This window comes from Hippocampus bargibanti, linkage group LG09 (assembly GCF_051943395.1).
Source record: "Hippocampus bargibanti isolate YZ-2025 linkage group LG09, ASM5194339v1, whole genome shotgun sequence".
NCBI lineage: Eukaryota > Metazoa > Chordata > Actinopteri > Syngnathiformes > Syngnathidae > Hippocampus > Hippocampus bargibanti.
Genome location: NC_142742.1, coordinates 14,157,899 through 14,184,067, shown reverse-complemented (window position 1 = coordinate 14,184,067; position 26,169 = coordinate 14,157,899). Strand labels below are relative to the sequence as shown.

Genomic DNA, 26,169 nt, shown 5'->3' with positions numbered 1-26,169 from the left:
AACACAAGAAAATCAAGTTAGACACACGCAACAAGATTCTTCAATACATTGAATAACAGCAAACGTAATAAATAAATAAATAAATATACATGTAAATCAATAATAAAAACAATGATCAGAAGATATATGCACCAATATCTTGTAATTGCAGATGCGAGCCACAAGATGGCAGCCACGCCTGTTTTCCTATTAGATAAAGCCATGGCACGGCCTGACAAATTGAAGCTCCAACACTAGTAAGGTTCCTTAGAAAGACCCAAGACAAATGGAGTATTTTTTACACAGGGATTTAGCTTCCAATTACGCCATATGAAACACAAAAAAGTTGGAACGTGAGAAGAATTGATTTTTCAAGAACCTTAATTTTTATCCATGGGTAAAGTTGTCTTTTTTAAATTACTACTTTTTTTTCTTGAGAGCCTAAATATGACCAGAACAGTAATAGTTTCAAGAAAAATTAAATTTGAAACAAAAACAATAAATATGACCAGGAAACCAAAAGGAATATATATATTAACTAGGCTATGGTTTATCGATGAGAAGGTTTCTTCAGCCGTCATCTGTACAAAAGTGAAGGTTTCGGACGTTTCGCCTCCTATCCAAGAGGCTTCGTCAGCGAACTAAAGTCTGACTGGTCGTATCGGCCCCATTTATATATCCCTAATGTCCAGACCTGGTGGCGCCGGACACAGCTATGATGTACGTAGGCTATGGTTTATATCCCATTGTGAACCTCCCTTACAAAATAAATACAGAAATGTCAAGTAGTTGTCAAAGATGGGCATTCCTTCACTGTGACATCCTCTTGCGCATGACTATTTCTTCTTTTCTTTTCGGCTTTCCCTTCAGGGGTCGCTACAGCGAATCAGTGTCCTCCATCTTCAGAGGTTTGATTCACATGTTTGTTTTGGCCAAACTTTTCCGGATATGCACACGTGAGATTTGACTTGGAGGACTATTTTCTGCAACAAGCTGAGTGAAAAATGAAGGAAAATTTGGATTTCTATTTTCATCGCACCATCTTCTATCACAATCACCATGAAAAAAAAAAAAAAAATCCATACCAACATGTAACTTGATACAGGAAGGCGGTAATAGTCACAACCTGCGGACTGTGAGCTGATGTGCAAACCACTTGGTAAGTACGTATCCTCAAATTTGTCAAGAATATAAGAATCCAACTTATGCAAGAATAAAGCGGTAAGGAAAAAAAAAATAGTTTTTTTCCTGAAACAAAAAAAAAAATGGGAATGACTGCAAATGTCATTTCACTACAATATGAAGGGCATTATATAATAAAGCGGATTTTTAAAACGTCATTAAAAGAAGAAAAAAGTCCATCATGGAACATTATAATAGCAAAAAAAAAAAAACATTGCTACCCAACACCGTGCGATAACAAGACAAAAGTGTGTTTTATTAAAAAAAAAAGTATGACATTAAGGTAACGATTTTAGAACTGACGCAAGTTCACTTATAATAAATAATAATAATAATTATAACAATGATAATACATTTCATTTATAAGCACCTTTCAAAGTTCTCAAGGTCACTTTACAGTCCCAGGATAAATTATAAGAATCTTGGCATAAACAATTCATTGTATTGCAAGAATAGCTGTATTTTTATGAACCTAAAGTCAACATTCCAAGGCTAAAGTTGTCATATTGGAAGGAAAATACCAGAACGATTTTTCCCCCCTTAAATGAACAACTATCCTGTGTGTGAATTCTACCGAATGTCCGCATTTGTTTTCTGAAACGAAGACTTAATTCTGGAAACAAATTACTCCGAATTGTTTTGTTGTTCTACAGCGCAACTACTTTTGTGTCGTGAAATTATAACGACACTCGAAAATTTCATTTGAATTGACACGAAACCCCCCCCCCCCCCAACACACACAAACATATGTCATGTGTTTTGTGACAAGCTAAAGTGAATTGTCTGTATCCCTTGCTGGAAAAAGTGAAGTGGGAAAAGAAATGGGGAGGGTGGCGGGGCATCTGGGGTAAGAGCAACAGCGCTCACTGGCTGATTATTTATTTTCATCACATCTGCTTACCTTTCATTCACTATGCAGCTTGTTGTCTATCAAGAAAATAAATCGACTTCTTCATATCCAAACATCACCATTGGCTTGCTTGCGGCAGTCCGTTCACTGGTTCCTTCACGTTTGAAGAAAAAAATATCATCCGGAGTCAAGGAGCACAACAACAGTCATAGGGAGATCCTTCAGAAAGATCCAGTCAAGGCTTTTCAATGACATTCAAACAGCCTCCAAATGTTAAAAAGTTACTTTGTTCAAATTTTTGATTGCTCCAGTGCGGGGTTATTTTTTTTTTCTTCACACAATAGTATACTCCTTCTGCTCCAAAAGGGGCTGTGGGGTCGTAAGTCATTCATTGACTTAATTTATAGATGTTTATAAATAAAATGTCATAAATTAAAGTCCAGTAGATAAAATACAACTTATATCTTCTTTTTTTTGTCCTGAAGTGATCACTTTGTGCTTTCTGCAAACAAAAAGTTTGGGGGGGAGGGGAAGAAAAAAAAGCAGCAGCAGATTTTTTTGTAGATGGAAAATAGTGTGTCTATCTGTGCCGGCTGGATAATCCATTGCTGTTGGCGGCGGGCTCTTCCAGGTCATCATCCTCAAAGCCGGGAAAGGTGGAGGCATCGCTCTCCGACGTCGTGGCAAAGAGCTCTTCGGCGCCACCACCGCCATCCTCCTTCTCCTCACCGCCGTCAGCTGTCTCGTGGGACAAAAAAAAAGGAGCAAAGTGAGTCTGACGGAAAGACAAAAGGAAGCGGCTGTGCACTTCCTCTACCAAGAATGAATCCAAACTAGGACTACAGCGTCATGGTTGGTGATGTAACTGCAAGTGGTCCAGGAAAATAAAAATAACTTATTGTGATATTTTCAGAAACTATAGTGATACCTCCGTTTACGAACGCTTTAGCTTCCGAAATTCGCGAGAATATAATCTTGGCATACAAAATAGTTTTCGTGAAACACATGGAGCGCCACAACGGCTGGCGGACTAGTTTTCGGCAGAAGAACACATAACCACACGGTCGAACAGCACCACGGTGGCTGGCGGACTAGTTATCCACAGCCACTTTGTTTGAGTGCACTCAGTGCAGACGTGGTTTGTTATCGAGTGGATACTTTTGCTTTTTTGGGGCCGAAAAAGACCCCACCACAGGCTAGTGTTCAGCCGAAGAGGACACAAAAGAAAATTGCGGTGGAGCAGAAGTAGGAGATTATTGAAAAACACAAACGAAGTGTGCGTTTGTGGGATTTAGCGTCTCAGTACCATTACGCTAAGTCGACCATTGCTACGTGTGGCGAAGGGCGCTGCTGTGTTGTTGAAGCAACGGTCTCAGGCAATAGAAGAGGTTGAAAAACTTCTGTTGATTTGGATTAACGAAAAAGCAGTGAGCAGGGGACATTGTGAGTGAGGGTATTATCGCCGAGAAAGCACAGCAACTTCATTCGGATATCATCAAGATGCAACTACATCAACTATTACACAGTGGCAGACGAACTTATCGCCTTACAGACACGTTCTGGGAACCCATTAAGTTCGTAAGCTGAGGTATCACTGTATCTCATTTTTACTTGACACCTTAATCAAAAAGACACAAGGAATCCAGGATACACCCCCCCAAAAGACTGAGCAGCATTTGTTTCATTCATCACAAAGGTAAATAAAACAACTATTATACAGTGCAGATTATTCCTTTAATTACAATCCAATATCACAGTTATTATACGTAAAATATAGTATATTTTGTGTAGTTTTAAGGCGTATTTAGGAGAAAATTATGTTTTATGGCAGGGGTGTCAAAGTCATTTTTTGCCGCGGGCCACATTGTAGTTATGGTTTCCTCTCGAGGGCCGTTATGAATTTGGGGAACCCATTAGAATGTTTAAATCCCTTCAAATATTACATAAAGAGCACACAGCAAATTAATGAATAACTCGTTTTCAAATCTGAAGTCAAGAATAATGACTTTTATTGTGGTTGACATCCAAAAATATGAAATTTTGGCTCAGATTTTAGCAATCATCATGGAATTTAACAAGTTTGATTTGCTTTCGCGGGCCGAAAAAAAATGATGTGGCGGGCCGGATTTGGCCCGCGGGCCTTGACTTTGACACGTGTTTTATGGGGACCTGGAAACGGATGATTTTCATTTTTAATGGTTTCTTATGGGAAATAAATGTTTGGCAGACGAACTTTTCGCCTTACAGACACTTTCAGGGAACCAATTAAGTTCATAAACTGAGGTATCACTGTACCTCATTTTTACTTGACACCTTAATCAAAAAGACACAAGGAGTCCAGGATGCACCCCCCCCCCCCCCAAAAAAAAAGACTGAGCAGCATTTGTTTCATTCATCCAAAGGAATGGGACACATGAGTACTCATAAATCTAACTTTCCCTATTTTGTCCTTACTTGCAAATCAGTCAATTACAGTTGAAAGTTTGGAACATGTACATCACCCGATTCTGGAATTAATCCCTGGTGCATTTCTGACAGACTACAACAGTCTTCAATTTGAGGGGCATCTTCTCTTCAGTTTCATCTCAGTAAAATGCATGATCAATCGGTTTAAGATCAGGCCATTTAAATTGACAATTTTCTAATATTCCTCTTTGTATTAAAAAAAACAAATTGAGAGTATCATATCCAAGAGTAGTACAATCTACAGTGCAGGTGTCAAATCTTTTGGGACTTTAGCTAAATGCGCATCAAGAGCATTACATGAGTGTTTATTTTTTTCCGCAAGATGACATCACAGAAGGTGGTAACAGAAGAGGGAAATGTCTGACAATAAACACAACAGTAAATACTCCAACTTACGTGTGCATTGGCAAGTTGTGCATGGGGGGCCGGATTTCATAAACTTCTTGTTGGCATTCTGACATTTATCACAGTATCGGTTGGGGATCTTGGCCCCACTCGGCACCTTTGGACCTGAAAGAAATGCTAAAAGTAAATACCGTATTTTCTGGTGTATAAGGCGCACTGGAATAAAGGCACACCCCCAATGAATGGTGTATGTTTAAACTTATTCCATATATACGGCACACTGGACGATAAGGAGCACCTTTAATGCATCAAAAATGTTTTCCAAATATGTAAATCTATAAAAGTTTTCCAAATATAAGGCACACCACATTATTAAGTGCTACAGTAGAGGCCGGGGTTGTGGCTCAATTTTACTTCCCATATAAGGCGCACCTGCATATAAGGCGCGGGGTCTTCTTTTGAAGAAAATCAAGGCGTTTGGGTTCGCCTTATACACCAGAAAATACGGTAAATAAATAAAATGTCTCCAATATATGCAAATGTGACTTTTCCGCATATTTAGACAATTGTTATGATTATTGCCACATCACATTGTCAACATTTCAGTTGTTTTGATGAAAAAAGTGGGGAAAAAACAGTTTACCACCAAAAATAAGCTAAAATATTGAATCGTATGCATTCAACACGAGTCTGAAATCGATCTTATCTTTACGAGGGACACGGGGTTGCTGGAGCCTCGCTCAGTTTTTTTTTTATTCCGTCAGTTTTATTAATTTTGACATGTTGACAAAAATGTACTTAAAAAAATGTTAATTCAGTGAACCCGAGCAAAGAGAAGCAGACACACTAACCACTCATTTACTCTGGCATTCACTCTGTAGAAAATAAAACATGAAATTCTTTCTGCAGATACTCTAATTGTAGGAGTTGCATATAGGAGTTGGTAAATCATTAGGAGACAAATAGTGGTCGTATTGCTCCTCCGTGGAACGCCATAAGCCATGCAAGTAAAGATGAACATCTTAAACTTTTAATGAAAAGGTTTCTTCAGCCGTCATCTGTACTTTTTTTGAAGGTGTCGGACGTTTCGCTTATCGCTCATCCAAGAGGCTTCGTCAGCGAACTAAAATTTTGCTGGTAGATCCGGCCCTATATACATATGAATATATATATCCCTACTGTCCAGAGGTGGCGGTGCCAGACCTCTGTTCTGATAGGTGCCTGCTCTAAGGTTGGGGGGAGCAGAGGACTATTCCCTGAATCTACACTAATTATTTATTTTGTCCTGACTGATTATAGTCTATGACCAATGTTCCCTCTAAGCTGCGCGCGTGCGCAATCACGCACTGCTTGCACATACTCAGCGCAAAAGAACATCTATGCAGCATTTTTTTTGTACCATTTTGCAATGCAACTCAATGAGTAACAGGTGTCCAGCGAATAATGCCGCCCTGCCCATACGTGCTGTTCAGGTTACAGGCCACAGCGTACACATCTGATGTCGCTCACAGTGGTCCTCAGTGTGCTCAGGGAGCTTGTGTGTCTGCTCAGACACATGAAAAATTAGAGGGAACATTGTCTATGACTGACCCTGATTGCCCCATTCACTCTGGTATCATCTCATCAGCATGACTAAGCCTATGTGATAACAATCTAAGTGGTCTGATGTAAGCACAATCCAAATTAAACCTCACACCATCATGGCGATGAAGTGAAGGGTTTTGCTGTTTTATAAAAATACCTTATTTTACGTACTTCTGAAAAAAAAAAACTCAACGCACACTTCAGCACTGAAAGGAAGACCGAGTTAGCGACAGCAGTTCTAACCTTTATGTCTGTCAGTGGGCTGTACATAAGGAGACCTTGATGAGACAGAGGTCCTCTCCTCGGCTCTGTCCTCCTCGGCAAGGTGGGAATTTGTATAGTGGTAGCTTAGTCCTGTCCGGCTCCTGTAGCGCTTCGCGTAGACTGCCACACACATGCACAGGAAAGAATCCTGTAAACTCTTCAATCTATACACATTAAATTGCTAAAACACAGCAATTGATAAACTAAGTCTGTTTACCTGTGGTTGATGATTTGGAATTATTCCTTTGTTTGTATCTGTCTGGAAAGGAAAAGATGACATAAATCAGTCTGAGCAAGTGTTGATCACAACTGTACTGTAATCACAAGTACGATGTGAATAAACCCCAAGCTCCATTATCCACGTGTCACACATGCAAAGTATAGCCGACCCTCCGACAAGAATAGTAATTCAATCTGTAAAATCACAGTCGATATATTTCAATAATGAGGAGTCCTACATACTCACTGGAACCTATAACTCCTTCACCGCCATTCCTGAATTTATCCAGGAATTGAAAGTATGATGTGGAACGCCATTGCCGAATTTGTTTGGGTTTTGCTTTTTCTTGCGTGGGTCCTGCCGATAAAGCGCCGGTCAGACCTCTGGCAACGTTCTTTCCTTCCACGAGGGGGCAGCATTTGCCTTTTATATAGCTGCCCTCACTTGCACCTCATATTACTCCAGACCCATATAACTTAGGAATTAGCTCTTTTTTCTGATGAAAGAAGAGTCTAAGGTTTATTACACTGCAGTGAATGTTTATGTAGTCCTAAAAGTCAATATTCTGCGGGTGCTGGAATTTGAGTGAAAATGACAATAACATTTCTATGTACCTATTTACCAAAATAAAAATGAGAAGGAGAATGACAATGCATCGAATAGCAAACAAAGCCAAGCTGTTCTTGTTTCTTTTTCTACTCTTATTTTCCACCACGATGGATGCCCAATGCTGCCGAGTGCACCATTCTACAATGGTCAACCTTGGTATTACAACAGACATCATCATGTGAGAACACACAAGGAGACCATTCCCCCCTCATCATGTGTGAGGTCTAACACATGATGATATATTAAAACCGAGCTCAAGGATTCAGTTACTCACATGCAAGGTCAAAATTACAGGATGTAATGTCCGCTTACTGTCACAGACGTATGGCTTGTCATCATCCATTTCAGCCTTCCTCCGGCCTGAACCCCGACCCTAAAGACGAACACGAGACCATCCACTTAATCTTAGACATACGAGCAGTAGTCTGCACACATTGAACGCATCACCTTGTCATTGAGTCACTTACCCTGCCTTTGCCTCGGTGTCTTCTTTTGGGTGTGTCCACCTCGTAGTCGTCATCATCATTGAAAGCATCTTCTGCCGCGTCTGCCTCGAGGACTCTCTGACATGAGAATGATACACATGAGGAAGTTGTCAGAACAAGCAAGTTGGTTGAGCTCTGCTTCAACTTTGATTAAAATTTAAATATATAATTTGGAGCTTGGACTGTATCAAGTTGTGGAAAATACATAACATCATTCAGAGGGCTTTTGTGGAGGATAACCAAGAGATGGGTTGTGGAATTGCGATGGTTATATTTTTAATAATAGTGCTGAGTCGATAACGGATGGCCGATGTTGCTTTTTTGGTCATCACTAAAAATGGATAAAAATGAAAAACACAAAAAAGAACAACCCTCTTTCTGTGTATTAATTATTTAAGCAACTTCTTCTTTTCCTTTCGGTTTTCCCCTCAGGGGTCGCCACAGCGAATCAATGTCCTCCATCTATCTTTTTTTGTGTTTGGGTTTTGTGCATCCTCTTCTCTCACACCAGCTACCTTCATGTCCTCTTTGACCACATCCATAAACCTCCTCTTCGGTCTTCCTCTCGGTCTACTGCCTGGCAGTTCAAGGCTCAGCATCCTTCTCCAGATATAGTCACTCTCTCTCCTCTGGACATGTCCAAACCATCTCAGTCTGGCCTCTCTAACTTTCTCTGCAACGCCTCTAATATGAGTTGTCCCTCGAATGTACTCATTCCTGATCCTATCCAACCTGGTCACGCCCAAAGAAAACCTCAACATCTGCTCTGCTACCTTCAGCTTCCTGTCTTTTCTTCAGTGGCAGTGTCTCCAGTCCAAACATCATTGCTGTTTTATACACTTTTCCTTTCATCCTAGCTGAAACCCTTCTATCACACATCACACCTGACATTTTTCTCCAGCCGCTCCAGCCTGCCTGGACACGCTTCTTCACCTCTTTTCCACACTCTACATTGCTCTGGACAGTTGACCCCAAGTACTTAAAACCTCCACCTTCTTTATCTCTTCTCCCTGGAGCATCACTCTTGCACTAGGATCCCTCTCATTCACAGACATATATTCAGTCTTGCTGCGACTGATCTTCATTCCTCTCCTTTCCGGGGCATATCTCCACACCTCTAGTTTCTCCGCCACCTGTTCCCTGTTCTCACTACAGATCACAATGTCATCTGCAAACATCATGGTCCAAGGAGATTCTTGTCTAACATCGTCTGTCAGCCTGTCATCACCATAGCAAACAAGAAGGGGCTCAGAGCTGACCCCTGGTGGAGTCCCACCTCCAACTTGAATTCCTCCGTCACACCGACAGCACACCTCACAACTGTTTTACAGTCATGATACATGTCTTGCACCTCGCTGACATACTTTTCTGTCACTCCAGCTTGTTTTTTTTTTGTAGTATTTTAAAAAGGAAAAGCTGACAATCCAACAGAGACATGCGTTGGGTTGTGGAGAAGAAAAGAGGTTTGAGTGAATTTTTGAGCTCCTTTGCCTCAATGGCTACAAGTTTTTAAAGGATTCTTTCTCGGCAGCTCGCACCAACCTACACTTTTGTGATTTATTTTTTTGCTCAACTGTAACCGACTTTGCAAAGTGCTGTGTGCCTAATGCAAAATGTGAAGGTCTGAGCTCTGTTTCTGAGTTGATCTACCACAAAAAAAATATTGTCAAACAAGCACAGAAAATTGGTTTGAATGAAGGCACCTGGATCTCCAGCAAACTCTCTTCATCATTCCTGGAGTTCCTCTTGTCTAGACCTTCACCTCTTAGCAGAGCTTCGAGAGTTGTGCTCTGGGTGGGCAATGTGTCCTTAGAAATGTGGCTGCTGTCTGGCAAAAAAAAAAAAAAACAAACATAAAAAAACAAATAAACGGCAACACGTGAAGAACAATCAAAATTTCAACGCAGGTTTCACACAAAACTGAAACTGTGTGCATGAGTGTGTGCCAAGGGTAATTTTTACCACATGCAAGGCTAAAATCATTGACCTCTGCAAGTGATTGTTCGATCAGCATATGTCCGTTCATCTTCTTCTCTTTTGGCCACTCTCTACTTGAAAAAAAGCAAGTCATAATTTGCTGGAGCATCTCTGCTTTGCTCTTTGCCTGTGATTGGCAGGCAACCAATTCAGGGTGTCCCTGCCTAGTGCCCGAAGACAGTTGGGATAGGCTTCAGCACCCCCCGTGACCCCAATGAGGATAAAGCGGTCTGGAAAATGGATGGATGGATCTCTTTCCTATTGGGTACGTTTACTTCACAAATTTGTCACTTGGGCCTGAGCGCGGCAGGCAGCTCTTGCCTCCAACAAAAAAGTGTGCAGGAGGCAGCAGGTGTAGGTAGGGTGAATAAAAAGCTATGAGATGCACATTGTGCATGTTATTTGAAAAGTCTCTTCACCAGTGACAGCAATGCAGATGCTTTATGGAGGTTGGACAAGTGGACGCATGTCAGCTACATTGCTCCGACCAGCTGTCGCAACCCAACACACCTCGTGCAGCGCAAGCAACAGAAGCCTGTATAGGTGGGAAAGAAACACAAGACCATTGCAGCCCATTGCAGCCGCACACCATTGTGTCTGACTTTCAACTCTCCGCGACGAGACGGGCCCACCTCCCCTCCCTCGTTACTCACCCATGGGATCTGGTGGACTAAAAATAGAGCCGGCTGCCGCCTGCAGCATGGAACTGATTGTGCATGCAGCACAAGCCACATTACCACACCATCAGCAGGACAGTAATCTGGCTAGCCGTAGCACAACTTTGCCGGCTGACTTCCTTATGCTGATCCACCTCTGGCCAGATGCACAACGTGCTCAGCATTCTAAACGATGTCTAAGTCGATGTGTGTGTGTGTGTGTGTGTGTGTGTGTGTGTGTGTGTGTGTGTGTGTGTGTGTGTGTGTGTGTGTGTGTGTGTGTGTGTGTGTGTGTGTGTGTGTGTATGTCGCCTCTGCTGGGCTACCCCTGCCACAGCACAGTTGTTGTTAGAAAGCGGGGATGTGGGAGGGGGTGTCTGTCTCAGTGGAAAACAAAAGGCAAGAATGAGAAGTGATTGAGAAACAAAGGCCTAGTTGAGTTGCACTGTCTCCAGTTTGTGTTTGACTTCCAAAACATAGAACAAAACATGGATAAATCGCAGCTCAACCTGAATAGTGAACAAGCTCATTGTTTTTCGTTGGCTGCAGAGAAAGATTCAATCAATCCATACGGGTTGTAGTAGATGTACATTTAAGGTCACACTTTTGTGGATTCAGTCAGTACGCACCTGCCATGATAAGTGCCTGCGATTCACCCCAAACAAGTTCAGATTTTTGAGGAAGCTTTGTAGAGAGCTCGTGGAGCATCGGAGGGGTTTTTCATTGTAAGGGTATTTTTCAGACTGTGAGCTAATCAGAAGCATAAGTTGCACCATTTAAAAAATACAACAAAGAGAAAAAAAACATACTCAAGTCCACCCAGAGTACAAGTCACATCTTCAGGGAGAATGTATTTAACTCATTCACAAATTATTCGGGAATTGAAAATATGACAGAGCGCCATTCCCAAAATTATTCAGGTTTTGTTTTTCCATGCTTGGGTGCTCATAAAGCGTTGCCCATGGCAGCATTTCCCTTCTTTCCATGTTAGCGCTTTGTTCCAGCTTCAGCTATTGTTCGAGGTCTATATAAAGCAATATATATATGCATTGCATTGTATTTTGGACAGCCACCCTCATTTTAAGATCACATTACTCCATACCCATATAATTTAGGAATTCACTTTTTTTCTGACGAAAGAAGAGAGTCTAAGGTTTCTAATGCTGTACTAACTGTTTGTGTAGTCCTAAAACTCAATATTCTGTGAGTCCTGGAATACAAGTGACAATGACAGAAACCCTAGCACTGGAGTGGATACATTTTTGCACATCTGGCAGTGAATGAGTTAATATGAAAATTGAGACCAAGAACAATACAGAATGTACTGCTACCCAAAATCTCAGTGTGCCCTGATCATTTGAAAATACCCTCAAGAGTTTTTATTCCATAATATTTATGATAGAATACACTCTGCAGTGGACCAGCGTTCAACACCGGGAAAGCTAATTATATGTTCTCTTCACAAAACAAGTTCAACAGCCGGGTAAACATGGCCATGGCTCATTGTGTGGAAAAATGAATGGCAGCCTCTTTTGCTCTAAACCCTCATACAGAGCTACATTGTACTTTTCGTGAGATGATTCCACAGAATCACAGAAAAGACCCCACAAGAGAGAGTGTCTGTGAACCGCAACGGGCGACAAACTTACCAAGCTTGAGACCAAAGATGCCCAGGTTGGGATCAGTGGCGGTGTGCAGCCGTCGCTTCTTTCGCCAGCAACGAGCTGGATACGTATACATCTGCCCGGCTGCCACCCCTGCATAACCATTGAACACACATAACAAGACTCATTCAGGACTTGCACAATAGAGAATAGAGTACCTGCTAATCCACTTGTTTTGCGGCAGATTTTCTTACACCATAAAAGACACACGCGCACGCGCGCACACACACACGCATGCGCACGCGCACACACAAAGAAACACGATATGTGAAAGCTGCCCATCAAATCAAACTTATTTGGGGTATTCCAGTTTGCTGCAGATAACAAATGACGATAAGGTGGTGCATTGTTATGTATTGTCTAAGTCAAGGGTGTCAAATTATTTACCGCGGTCCACATTGCAGTCACCGTTTCCTCTCGAGGGCCATTATGAATTTGGGGAAGTCATTAGAATGTTTCATCCCCACCACATATTACATATAGAGCGCACAACAAATTGATGAATGACTAGTTTTCAAATCAGAAGTCAAAAATATTGACTGTTATTGTGGTTTACATACGACAAATTGACATTTTGTTTTGGATGTGAGCAAATTGGAACTTGAGATGCTTGATTTCCTTTCGCAGACCGAATAAAATAATGTGGCGGGCCAGATTTAGCCCCCACACCTTGACTTTGACGCATGTGGTCTAAGCAACACATATCGTCATATCACCCAGCTGAAATGTCTATGCAAAGTTATGAATAATGATGACTTTATAATACAAGTGTAATTTCCGTAATTGTTATAGTCTGTGTGCCTGTGTGTGTATCCACCTGGGCTGCGTTGATGGCGTTCCATCCATATGTAGCAGTTGTTCTGGGCCACACCGGTTTGTGAGTCCAGGAATGGTAGGCGAACGCTGCGTTCCGCGCACAGCCGGGCATTGTAGCTGCGGCATTGCTCTATGGCGTCTTTGTAGAATCGGTCACCCAATCTGAAAAGTGGTAAACCACAAGGTTAGCCACAAGAAAGGGATTTTGTTGATTTGATATTTACTGGATTTAATTATCATTTAACTAACTTCAAGTCATGTTGGCTGATATCATGTGAAAAAGGAGCAAAGCAAATCCATATAAATAATGAGGGGCAATAACAAAAGATAAGATGAAATTTTCTGGGGGAAAAACTGGTCATTTTGTAAAAATAAATTAACTCATTCACTGCCAGATGATGTGTAAAAATGTGTCCATGGTTTTTGTCATTTTCACTCAAATTGCATGACCCACGGAATATTGAGTTTTCGGACTACATAAACATTCAATACAGCGTTACAAAACTTAGATTCTCTTCTTTCATCAGAAAAAAAGAGTTGATTCCCAAGTTATATGGGTCTGGAGTTAGATGAGCTTGAAATGGGGGCAGCTGTAGAAAGTACAATACAATACATATAGAATACGTATATTGATTTATATAGCGCTTTAACAACAGCTGAAGCTGTAACAAAACGCTACCCGGACAAAAGACAAAAACTTCCTCCTTGTGGAACGAAAAAAACATCGCCAGCGCTCTGGCCAGCGCTCTGGCCAGCGCTTTATCGGCACACCCCGCCAGAATAAAGAAATTCGGGAATGGCGATCAACGTCACACTTTTCAATTCCCAAATAAATTCGGGAATGGCAGCGAATAAATTGAAATAAATATTTAGATTAAAAACAACGAGCTAAAAGAATAATTGTTAATGACTACATAAAAAATGAAGATGATTGATTTACTTAAACAACTGAGTTGAAGGATTCTTTGCCAGGCTTGTTTCCCATATTAAGTGTCATTGGTGACGAGAGAGCGGTTAAGACTCTTGGACTTAGTTCCACTTTCCTGAGCACCACTGAGACTTGGGCTGTCCCTCAGCGTTTCAATGTTAATATTCAGAGCTGCAGAGAGAAGGATATTTCACAGTCAAACTCCCAATCTCTGCCACATGCCTGCTATGGTAATTAGCCTACTTAATTAATCCCGGCCCAGTGGTGCGCACAAGGGCAGGTTCTAATTTAACCATGTCAGGAATGGAGGGTAAATTCTGGGGCTCGTGAATAAGTACAACATGTTCGATTTTTATCATCTGTTGTCTACTGGGGGAGGCCGACAGTGCAAACCGTGATCAGGGTTCGTCCTAGTTGCAACATGGCATCTCCACATCAGTGTGGCACGATAAGCTTCTTGCACATGTTTTCAATTAGGATATGAGCAAGACAGACGTTTTGAAGGCAAACTAATGAGCTGATGGCTGCCAGCTGAGTCTGGAATCATTAAAGGACAACCGACGTCTCCGGACAAGTTGTGTCCATAATTTGTAAAATGGCTTCAAATGACTTCTACTGAGCGTATTTTACAAAGATTCCACCGCATATAGCTATATTTTACGTTTTAAAACTCGCGCTGAATATTCAGGAAGTCTTGTTTTTGAGTTGGTGACGAGTCCTCACGTTACGTCATGAAAGGACCCCCCCCTGACTGATAAAAAGACACATTGTAGCAGTCCATCACGTCAATGTATTTTGCTGTACTGTTTATCTGAAAACCTTGATGTTGCACCCAAAAGCTGTCAGAAGAGGGCGTCAGAGCTCCATGGAAGGAATTTATCAGCCTGTGGAAACGGGCTGATTCATTCCTCACGGGAGCTAGTTGCCATTTTTGGGTGCGACATTCCCCCCCGCCCGTTTGCCTCAAATTGACACGGAAAAAACATCTTTAATCGATTGCAAACTTGTATGCTTTCCTCTTCAGAACTATTTGAATCATATTCATAACTGGATGTGTAACAAGAAAGCATATTCTCCGAATGTGAAGCCATTGTTTTGATTTTTCAGCAATGCAAGACGTCTTGGCGTGACGTCACGAACTGGGGGCGGGACTTTCTGAAAATGCCCAATTCGCAGCTCAATTTTTTGCAGACTTTGGACACTTTAAGTCATTTTTATTGGTGTTTTGCATGTGACTAAAAATATCATACTGCGTGTTTTGCGTATTTTAGATGCTATAAAACGTTTTTTTCTGATGTCAGTTAAAAAACAAAAAAGTGACGTCGGTTGTCCTTTAAGTGGACCTGGTAAGGTGGGAGACTTGCTTGTCCTGGCCTCACCCGCTTTCTCCGCCTCCAGCCCTAGCTCCTGACAAGACAATATGCAGCAGATGAACAATCGCATCAGGAATGCTGTCCGCACAAAGCCTTCTACACTGCGGCTCGGACAAAGCCACAGTGTGTGTGAGGCCATGGCTAACAAGCGGCGAAAATCACAGGTACACGAGATTCTAAGACGACAAGAAGCAAAAAAAAAAAATTTGAAACTATTATAAACTATTTGATTACCTACAGACGGAACTCGCAATCTGAACTGCGTTCCAAATTCATTAATCTAAATAATATATGATTGTTGATTGTTGTTCTAAATCTTCCAAGATAACATTTAGGAGGGTGAGATGTACAGTGGGTGGCTAATACATGACTGTAGAACTCCGCTAGTACTGAGAGTACTGTATTATTTTCTGCAATAATTGGTGTTTCTTTGTACAAGAGTTGTTTCAGGTAAAAAAAATACATATTGATAATATATGTTAGATCAATTTGTAATAGATTAATATGTTGTACGAAGAGGTATGAAAACTACAATTTATCGAATAACACCTAAACTCATGACAACATACCTTTTCAACATTCAGTATTTGAACACACCAACATATAAAAAATGCTGGTGGAAAATGTATAGAAAATGTTGTACACATTGATTCTGTAATAAATTATGGGTTAGGGTTTATTTGTGAAGCACATTTGAAAGAGGGAGTTAGAAAGCTAAATAGAAAAATAGATAGGTAAAATTGAGAAGGATAAAATGACAAACATGTAAACAATGGCACCAAGATGACACCAAGAGAAATTAACCAGAAAAAGAATAGCACACAAAATGGTGGGTTTTGCCAACTCCAACAAATTGAGCAGGATGGTTTGATGGATTTGGGGTCAGAATTTAAATTTCTCACACATTTTGTGTGAGAAATGTGTCTTCAAGAAGCAGATCATTCGAGAATGAGATCTTGGCAGGAGCTGTGGCAGATAATCATTCAGACAGAAAAGTGTGCTCATTGCATATATGTTTTTATTGATTTCCAAATACTATTCAATAAACAGCTGAAAATGGCATTGGTAACAATTACTCTCCTTTGCCACATATGAAGGCATGAGTGAGTAAATATACTGTCAGGTACGCCACGAAAATAATGGTTAAAAAGCTTCAAAATAACAAAAGAACACACAGACAGTCACTGGGACCTAAAAAAAATCAAATAATAAATTGTGAATTTCACACAGTCGATCATGGAACTTCAAAAGCAAATCCCTAAATGTGAAACTTATCTCCAAATGCACATCAAACTCTAGGCTGTCTGTTTCACTGCCGTTCCTCGACATCAGCACACATCACTGATGGAACGTGACACGACATATCAGCTTACAAAAGCACAGACCGGCTGCAAATGGTCCCTGAAGTGGGCTCGGCTTTGAAGGCCCACTCGAAAGGCATGCCACATGGAAGCAGCTCTTGAGACCACTCAAGTTGAACGCCGGATACTAATCAGGCTCAGCGAGTGCCTTTCACTGTAGGCAGGGGGTCAAGTTGAGACAACAAATATGTGGTTAAAAGTATTGGTGGTTGGCACGGGCTGCTTAAGGAAAGAGTCCCCAGACGCAAGCTAGGAGGAGAGTCTTCTAACCCACTTTTACTCATTAACATTGGCAAAATACTGTTTTTTTTGCTGGCGACTAAGGCTTGAACAGTCAAACATTTCACATAGTCAACAAATGTCATGAAAGTTGAACTGAAATAATTAATATCCCTGGCATTACTTTTTCCATCAAAGTCCAGTAATTCCCCACCTTTTTTTTCCATAAAAAAAAAAACAGTTACAGAAAAGGCAGCCCGGTAGTGGAGTGCCTGGCACGCCGGCTTCACAGTGGAGAGGTCGTGAGTTCAATACCCGGTCCGGCCTCCCTGTGTGAAGTTTGCATGTTCTGCCTGGCCTCGCGCGGGTTTTCTCCGGGTCCTCCGGTTTGCTCCCACATTTCAAAAAACATGCATGGCAGGCTTCCTGTTTGCTGTCAAGTAGTGACCTCCATTACACTGCCAGCACCTCAGGGCATAAACAATACCATGTTGTAAACTAATTGTCCATCAAATTGTCCATGATTGACAACATTTTTATTGAGCAAAATTCAACATTTCTCATGTCCAACCGGACCTCTGACCTGCATTTCAGGATGGTACACAACATGGCTGTGAATAAACTTAACATGGCAAGATTTTTAATGTAATTCAAAAATTCATTGAGCACTTAAGGGATTGTTTTTTTTTCAATTAAAAGTCTGAAGTCTGACTGTATTCAACTTAATTAAGTGACATGGAAGAATGTTTCTCATTTTAAGTCACCCTCTTCAGATGAGAATGACACCTTCAAGGGTTTACCCTGCGTTGTCTCTTGGAAAACAGCAAACACTACTTGCCAAAGTGAAAATTACTCTGCACTGTCTCCTCATTTGAACTACAGGACAAAGTCATACAGGAAAGTAAGAGCAACATTTTGGGCTGTAGCCACTGGAATAGAAATACTGTATTTTCATGACTATAAATCTTACATTTCCTCCAAAATGGACAGGGACCGAATGATGCGGGTTGCCTCATGAGTTCCAAACTCTGAATGCTGCTGTGTGATTTTGATGAGGGGTCTGCTTAACTGATTGACGTTGCGTGATCTAGAGCAGGCATCGGGAACCTTTTTGACTAAGAGAGCCATAAAAGTAAAATATTTAGAAATGTTTTTCAGTGAGAGCCACACGCGGGCGCACACACATACACACACACACGCGCGCGCACGCACGCAAACACGCACGTACGCGCGGCCACTTTTCAACAAAATGCCAGAATGTATTATTTAAAATAACTTTGTGATAGTACTCACCGTTAACATGGATGGTATTCCGTTACTCGTGATTGGTAAATATCCAGGCAAACGATCGGGTCCATAGGCGAAGTTACTGCTAGCTAGCCTGCACACGGCTCATAAGCTTCCACACTTGCTATCAGCAATATACTTCTCGCAGAAGTATATTGATGCTAACGTTCACATGGGGCTTGTTAAAATGTCACTGACATTCGACTGTTTCATCGATGGAATTGTTTCATTGCAAATTAGAATTAGAACATTTTCTCTCCTCAAAGGCGAATGCTCCAGTGCAGTCAAGCTGAAGTGTACTCGTCGGGCTCATTTAAAGGGGCGTTTACCTGTTTCAACTAGACGGCCAATATCATCCAATCAAAATTGCACTCTCCGCCAACCTTAGTCAGTGTCATCCAATCAAATTGCACTTTCCGCCAACTGCCGCCCCAACAGGAAATGAACGGCGAAAAAAAAAAAGAATATGTATTTAGTTTTATCGGCAAGCCTTATGCAATCATCAAAAGAGCCATATATGGCTCGCGAGCCATATGGTCCCGACCTAGAGGGAAGGCGGACGTAACCGAGGACAGCATGTGGACATTAACATGGAAGGGTGACCGTGAAATAGGACTCTAAAGGTACACCAGCATCGGGTAACAAACAAACATCTCTAAAATCGCACAGACGAAGAGACAAGCTTACAAAATACACTTTTAAACCGAAAGCTATCAGTTACATGGGAATTGAGACGTTTTTCAGCAGTGTTTATCATAAGAATAGTTTGCAACATTTGTCATAGACTTTGAACATACAAACTACGTATCACAAACTTGACACAAATCTAACATAAATGCTGAATGGTGGCATTCACAATAAACTAACTGCCACTGTTTTTTTTTATAACCTTTGCACCGAATGAAGTGTTTTGGGCCAATCAAATCTCTTCTTGTCACTTCCAGTGCCAAAATTAAGTAATAATTCCATATGGTTGAGTGAGCCTTTCAGCTCCGCAAGTGGCATGTACAACACAGCTTTCACATCATACAGTTAGCGGCTGCATGAAATTGAGCAAAAGCTAATCATATAGCCAGCGTAACCCGCCACTATCAGTGTGTTCCTGTCAGCGGTTTGCCCCCATTACAGCCTGTAATGTGACAATGCGTCAACACTCATTTTGTGTGTCACTCTGCATTTCTAGTTTGTCATGGGGACTTGTCAATGAGACACACACAACTACAACACACAAACCAGAAGAGAAGTCTTACTTTTTTCCGAAATTTTGTAGGTGCATAGCTCATTTGCAGGAAGCTGCAGCTACCACACCAACACAACCAATCACAGGAAATGCAACTACAACGTGAACAGCATTAGACTAGACCACATATCACCACACGAGAGGGCTAATCAACAGCATATGTGACTCACTCCAAAGTAACCATTTTATCAACATTACATCTATGATGCACCAACATTACTTTTTTCAGACTCAGGCCTCAAATTTACATTTGAGTATTCGGCGATATAGTACCAACTATAGCTGAAAATATCATTGCATCATGCAATTGTGATGGAAATATTTTGGACTTGTATACATACAGTTTTTGTTGTTTTTTTTTTACAAAAAAGGAAACAACAATATAGCTTGGTCATGCCTCCAAAATCTATATTGCCTAATTGTGGATATGTTGGGAAATATATTTCAAACGTGCACAGATTCACTTAAACCAATTGTTTGCCACGGCCCACATTGTAGTTACGGTTTCCTCTCGGGGACCGTTATGAATTGGGGGAAGCCACTGGAATGTTAAATTCCCGCCACATATTACATATAGAGTGCCAACAAATTAATGAATGACTCGTGTTCAAATCTGAAGTGAAGAATAATGACTGTTATTGTGATTTACATACGACAATTAGAAATTTTGGTTCGGACTTCAGCAAGAGTCATGGAATTTCATAAGTTTGATTTGCTTTCGCGGGCCGAATAAAATGAATTGGTGGGCCAGATTTGGCCCTCGGGCCTTGACTTTGACACCTGTGATTTAAACCATTGGAAAAATTAGAGTGTTGTTTAGGTGTGCCATTCGGTTATTAAAAGTACCTCAAAAATTGAGTGCCGGAACCCGGTAAATTGGATTGCATTGGATTTGCCTTTATTCGTCTCGCAGTGGAGAAATTTACATTTCACAGCAGCCAAGTTATGATCAAGCAATACAAATGAAAACAGGACCTGGGTTGCGTTTCGAAATTAATGGGAGGACGTCACAATGATGGAAGCAAATGAGTTGGAAGAAAGTTTGTTCTCACTGCGGAAAACTTTTCCTTTTCTATTTAAAATGTGTTATAATTCTGGTCAATTACAGTGGGGCCTTTGCTTACGAACTTAATTGGTTCCCAAACAGAGTGTGTAAGGTGAAAAGTGTGTATCCCAAAAAAATAATTTCCCATAGGAAACAATTAAAATGACAATAATCCGTTCCCAGGTTTCCATAAAATATATTTTTCAACTAAATAAGCCTTAAAAGTACACACAACATACCTTATTCTATGTATAGTAAATGTGCTATTGTTTTGTAATGAAAGACACTGCACTGTATGATAAAGTCACTTTATTTACATTTGTGATGGTCGTTGATGGCTCATGACACCTGTTGCTTTCTGACTTGTAAGGTCTTACGAAACGGAGGCATCACATTATAATTCATCATTTAGATGATTCTCATAGCCACAGTCTTTTCTGGATCGAAATGTTCAATAAAAGCCTGCACATCACCAATTCTTCCATGCTGCTTTTAAGGATCGAAGGGTAACATCATGCCAAGCCTTTTCTATCAGCTGAACACAATGATACTGTAATGTTCCGAGCGTGACAGGGATAGCTGACTCGTCGGAACGTTAATAAAAGCAGTTGGATCCCTAAGCAGGCGGCAGAGACGTAGGTGCTGGCAGAGATTTTAGTACAACAAAAGGCGCGAGTCCGATGATTCCACCTACCCGGAAGAAAAAAAGAAGGCGGGCGGGGGCAATGCGTCCAGTCTATCAAGCTAGGCAAAATAAACGCGGGGGTGAAAAAAACCTCACGATCCCGGAAAGCAACAAATTTACGCGATCACGGCTAACAATCACTTCGGGCGAAGAAAACTCTTGTGCTGGCAAGTCCAATACACTGGCGAGGTGCGAGGCGTCGTATTCATGTCACTGATGAGGTGACAGCGACTCGTTAAAATGTCCCAGCATCGATGATTAGGGGATTGATAGCAGCTGGCGGAGGTCGGGAGCGGTGGCCCCGCCCGAGCTGTCAACTTGCACGTGACAAGTTCGGTGTCATTAGTCACGTGAAAGCACCCCGTAAATAACTCCTTTGTGTAAAGCTTTGTTGCGAAGGATGGTAGCAATGGTGGATTTAGCATATCGGTACCGGGCTCTTTATTTGTAGAATGGTAGTAGAAAGTTACTCTCAGGGAAGTGACACACAGCGTGGGAAATGTGTCAGGCTGATATTCACATGAAAGCCGTGGTGCGCACCTGTGATGCCACAAACGCACACCTCGTTCGTGTTTCTCAATGATCTCTTTCTTCTCCTCGACTGTAATTTTGTTTTGTGTCTTCTTCGGCTGAACACGAGCCTGTGGTGGGGTCTTTTTCGGTCCCATAACAGCAAAACGTCTGTGTAAGCTCTCAGTCGTACAGGAGTGGTCCATCGATGAGAAGGTTTCTTCAGCCGTCATCTGTACAAATTTGTACAGATGAGGGCTGAAGAAACCTTCTCAACCATAACAGCAAAAGTAACGTTGAAGACGATCGACGTGTGCACTCATAGAAAGGGGGTGTGGAAAGGTAGGCCGGCTGGGCCGCTGTTCGGTCATGTGTTTTGGTGTTCTTCCGCCAAAGATTACTCCACCAGCCGTGGTGGGGGGTGTGTATGTCTTTTGGTGTTGTGGGATAATGATGCTGAATGAATAACGCCTTGACATGACAATTACTGGTTTCACTTCTTTCTTTTCTCACTTTCTTTTTCAACAGTTAGCTAACGTGTTACGAACTTCTTGAACGTACTATAAAGACGTGTGGACATTGGCAATCATGCATGTCTACTACTGCTAAATCATTCATTTCTTCAATTGTTCTTTTCAAAGCTGACAAATATTTTTGCTGCATTACTGCAGGTGGGGGGAAAAGTGATGGTGATACAGAGTCAACATGATTTTGGAAATTGAATTTTGAGTGCCAGTCAGAGCTCTTATTTTAATACATACAAGTGACTTCTGAGTATAAGTCGCCGGATCATGCAAAGTATGAACATTTTAACATATTGTCCAAAAAAATTGACAAAATTCAGGTGAACAACACTTCAATGCCGCAATAAAAAAGCCTTTCAATTAAAAGTGGTCAGCGTAGCAGTAACTATGCATTTCTTCTCCTGCAATGTGATGATATCCTCCTCCAAAACATTTTTGAGTGACTCCTATCCACATAGATTTGCAGATATTTGGATTATTCATGTCACACAATATGTGTGCAATAACATATTGTTAATCCACTTTGCAAAGTAATTCATCGAGTACCATTCATAACCTTGAATAACTGTCATGAAAATGGTAAAAAAATAATTGCTTATATGTACCATGAAAGTAGTTCAACAAAACAATCAAATTCGGCTCTGATGAAACATTTGCATGCCTTCTTAAGCAACATTGAATCAATGCCAATACAAATGGCGTAACCCCACATGAGTGACACCATTCTTTGTTCTGATCACTTGGCTGGTGGTGGAGAATTGTATCCCAATGGGGACACAATATGATTCTTACTCATCAGTCTACCATGGCTGCCAGACATTTTTTTAGCATGCAGAACACAGATTGATAGGATCTCATTCAAAAGTGTGTACTTACAGCATAGCCCCACAATAGCTACAATGATCTTTTGCTTAGTGTGTCAAATTTCAGAATCAAAAGTTACATGGCAACAAAACAAGTGATCTGTAAGATGGCATTTTCTACATCTGAAATGTTAAGCCAACCTAGTTTCAAACAGTCATTGGGTCAATTGTCATTTGCTTCTCTTTCTTGAGGTAAACAACAAGTCAAGAAAGAATAGAAAGAAAAGACATGGTGTGATATTTTCCATTGGCTACTGCGTTTTTCTGTGTTACACTGCGTTTATCTACGATGGATTGAGAAGAGACAGCCGGCAGTCATCATGTCGATACACATCATGATAAAAAAGGTAATGATTTACTGCTTCAAATAATTCAAAAAGTGAACCAAAACTCGAGTTTTATCACTTAGTTGGGATGTGACATATGGGCTATATTTGCCGGCTGTGATTTGACTCCAGTCGCAAGATGTGTAAATGGATTCAATTAATATTTGATGCTTCACATTAATCTGATTGCAGTGATTATTGTCCTCTCTGATAAACCAAGATCTCACATCAAGGGTGTCCTCCCAATCTCTCCAGTCCAATTTTGAACTATTTCCCTACCGTGCATTGTCTTAATACATAAAAAGGGTGACGCTGGTTCTCTAGAGCAAAATCCAATTAGCGGAAAGTGCTACTAATTATAAATCAAGACTAAAGTGTGAATTGAAGTTAGAAACCAGAATCCTGGAATGGCGGATTAAAACCCTTCATTATGTTTAGTTTATAGGAACAAGGTATGACCTGGAATAATCACCCATCCATCCATTATCTGAACCGCTTATCCTCACACGAGTGTCATGGGCATGCTGGAGCCTTTCTCAGCTGTCTTTGGGCAGTAGAAGTGTAAAATACCAAATTTATATGGAATATTATTTGGAATATCAAAATAAAACGACCATCTGGAAGAAAATACATTATTATTAAAACTAATAGTTTTGCTAGATTTTTAAGAACATTTGTACTCATCTCATCTCATTTTCCGTACCGCTTATTCCTCATTAGGGTCGCGGGGGTTGCTTGAGCCTATCTCAGCTGTCTTTGGGCACGAGGCGGGGGACACCCTGTATTGGTTGCCAGCCAATCGGAGGGCACACAAAGACAACAGTCACTCTCACACCTCGGGACAATTTGGAGTGGTCAATCTGCCTGCCATGCATGTTTTGGAGTGTGGGAAGAAACCGGAGGACCCGGAGAACACCCACGCGGGTCTGGGGAGAACATGCAAACCGCACACAGGGAGGCCAGACCGGGACACGAACCGGCAACCTCTGCACTGTGAAGCCGGTGTGCTAACCACGCGACGACCGGGCCGCCCTAACATTTGTACTAATTATCAAAAAACATCTGGAGGTTAGTGAACGAAAACAGTTATAGGTACCAGCAGTATAATATGATGAGTGATATGTTCCCAGCTAAGCATTAAAATTACCTTTTTCAAAACAAACTATTTACAGTAAAGTCTCGTTATATCGATATCGGTTATATCGATAGTACTGCTTATTACGATACTATTTCTATGAACGCAAGGAGAAAATTTACATGACGCAGGATTGGATATATCGATAGTCTGGTTATATCGATATTTTTTCCGACTCCCGAGAATATCGATATAATGAGACTTTACTGTATATGATGTTAAGCAGATTCTTTCCTTACAGAGAGTGTAGGTGTTCCAATACCTGACATGTTTACATGACATGTCTGCTTAACATTAGATATCAAGTAGACAGGATGAACTTAGTACAACGTTTACTGTATATGATTTTCATTAGGCTGCTATCTATTCTATCATTTGTTTAAACTATTATGACTTTTCTCTCAAAAAATATCTTCATACTGACTTTGAACCTCAAAAATTATGTTTTTTTTTGTCACATTACAAGGTGTTTAGGGGATTTTTTGTTAAGTTTTACTTTATACACATACTACCGGGACACTTTTTTTTAACTTTGACACACTTTTCCCCCCGATGAATATTATACAAGTTTTTATTCGTAACACTTTTTCGTAATTATTCTGTTCAGCGAGGCCCTCACACGTAACACTTGACACTGACAATAATATAACAGTGAAAAGTTTGTGCTTCGAAGTCGTCAAGATTAACCACAAAAAAACACACACAATTGCAGTAAAAATTGAAAGTATTAATTGGGTTTTGTTCTGGTCTTAACGTCAAGTACTGCTTTGGAAAAAAACTGGGCACTTGTAAATATGGGTTGATGCAATCTTCTTCTTTTCCTTTCGGCTTTTCCCTTCAAGGGGTCGCCACAGCGAATCAGTAACCTCCATACTGTTACATATATCAATATGCTTTTCTTGATAATTGCACTATTTTTTCTATGAAACGGTTTTGCACATTTACAGTATACAGTTGACAATTTTATTTTGCTATGCTTAGAATATCTTGTTTTCGATCCTTTCACCCCCCCCCCCACCCCATCCCCTTTCAAATTGCTGCTGTGAACTGCAAATTTCCCCATTTTGGGACGAATAAAGGTTTTCTGATTCTGATTTGAGCCATTTAGCTGCCAACAAAATAGAGCTTATTGCACACTTAGTAATAAATTCACAGGCCCCTGAACATATTTAGGAGAGATTTTCTGCTGATGGGAATACCGGTGGGGGTTGTTCTGCTAAGAATGACCATATAATTGCACCTACATGTATGGAACAAGACGACAGACATTACAAACCATAAATTAGATGTTGAATTACAATCGGGTGGCTTGTCTCGCCCATAGATGTGAACTGCAAAATACGACATATCCCATATGTTGTGTAGGCCGCGTATATTTGATCAACAATCTCATCACAAAACGTTTCGAAAAGGGCTGGGCAAAAAGGAAATGCGTGCAGGCAACAATGGTGACGGGGCAAGGTGTGGTGAGGTCCACCAAGCTCCGAACCAAGCAAAAAAGGATGGAGCTTGAGGGACACCTCTTTCTGGAGGAGCAGATGGTTCTCCCGCTTGTACTCAACACTTCCTCCCTGTT

The 26,169-nt window shown here is 41.0% G+C and overlaps 1 protein-coding gene across 3 annotated transcripts in view; it reads right to left on the bottom strand.

Annotated features, from left to right (window-relative positions):
- Positions 1-26,169, bottom strand: part of LOC148893738 (zinc finger protein DPF3-like) — a 28,752-nt gene that overhangs the window by 1,577 nt on the left and 1,006 nt on the right. Inside the window, exons 2-10 of one of the 3 annotated variants that reach the window (XR_016115947.1) lie at positions 13,099-13,259; positions 12,267-12,374; positions 9,688-9,812; positions 7,967-8,062; positions 7,812-7,872; positions 6,888-6,929; positions 6,650-6,790; positions 4,874-4,987; positions 2,063-2,749 (exon numbers count right to left, since the gene is read on the bottom strand). Coding sequence is in view for 2 of the 3 variants with exons in the window: in XM_089004079.1 (XP_088860205.1) it covers positions 2,592-2,749; positions 4,874-4,987; positions 6,650-6,790; positions 6,888-6,929; positions 7,812-7,872; positions 7,967-8,062; positions 9,688-9,812; positions 12,267-12,374; positions 13,099-13,259 (1,006 nt within the window). In the remaining variant the exon portion in view is untranslated. Of the gene's footprint in view, positions 1-2; positions 2,754-4,873; positions 4,988-6,649; positions 6,791-6,887; positions 6,930-7,811; positions 7,873-7,966; positions 8,063-9,687; positions 9,813-12,266; positions 12,375-13,098; positions 13,260-26,169 lie in introns of those variants that run through there. The other 2 variants (XM_089004079.1, XM_089004080.1) reach the window with 2 other exon arrangements.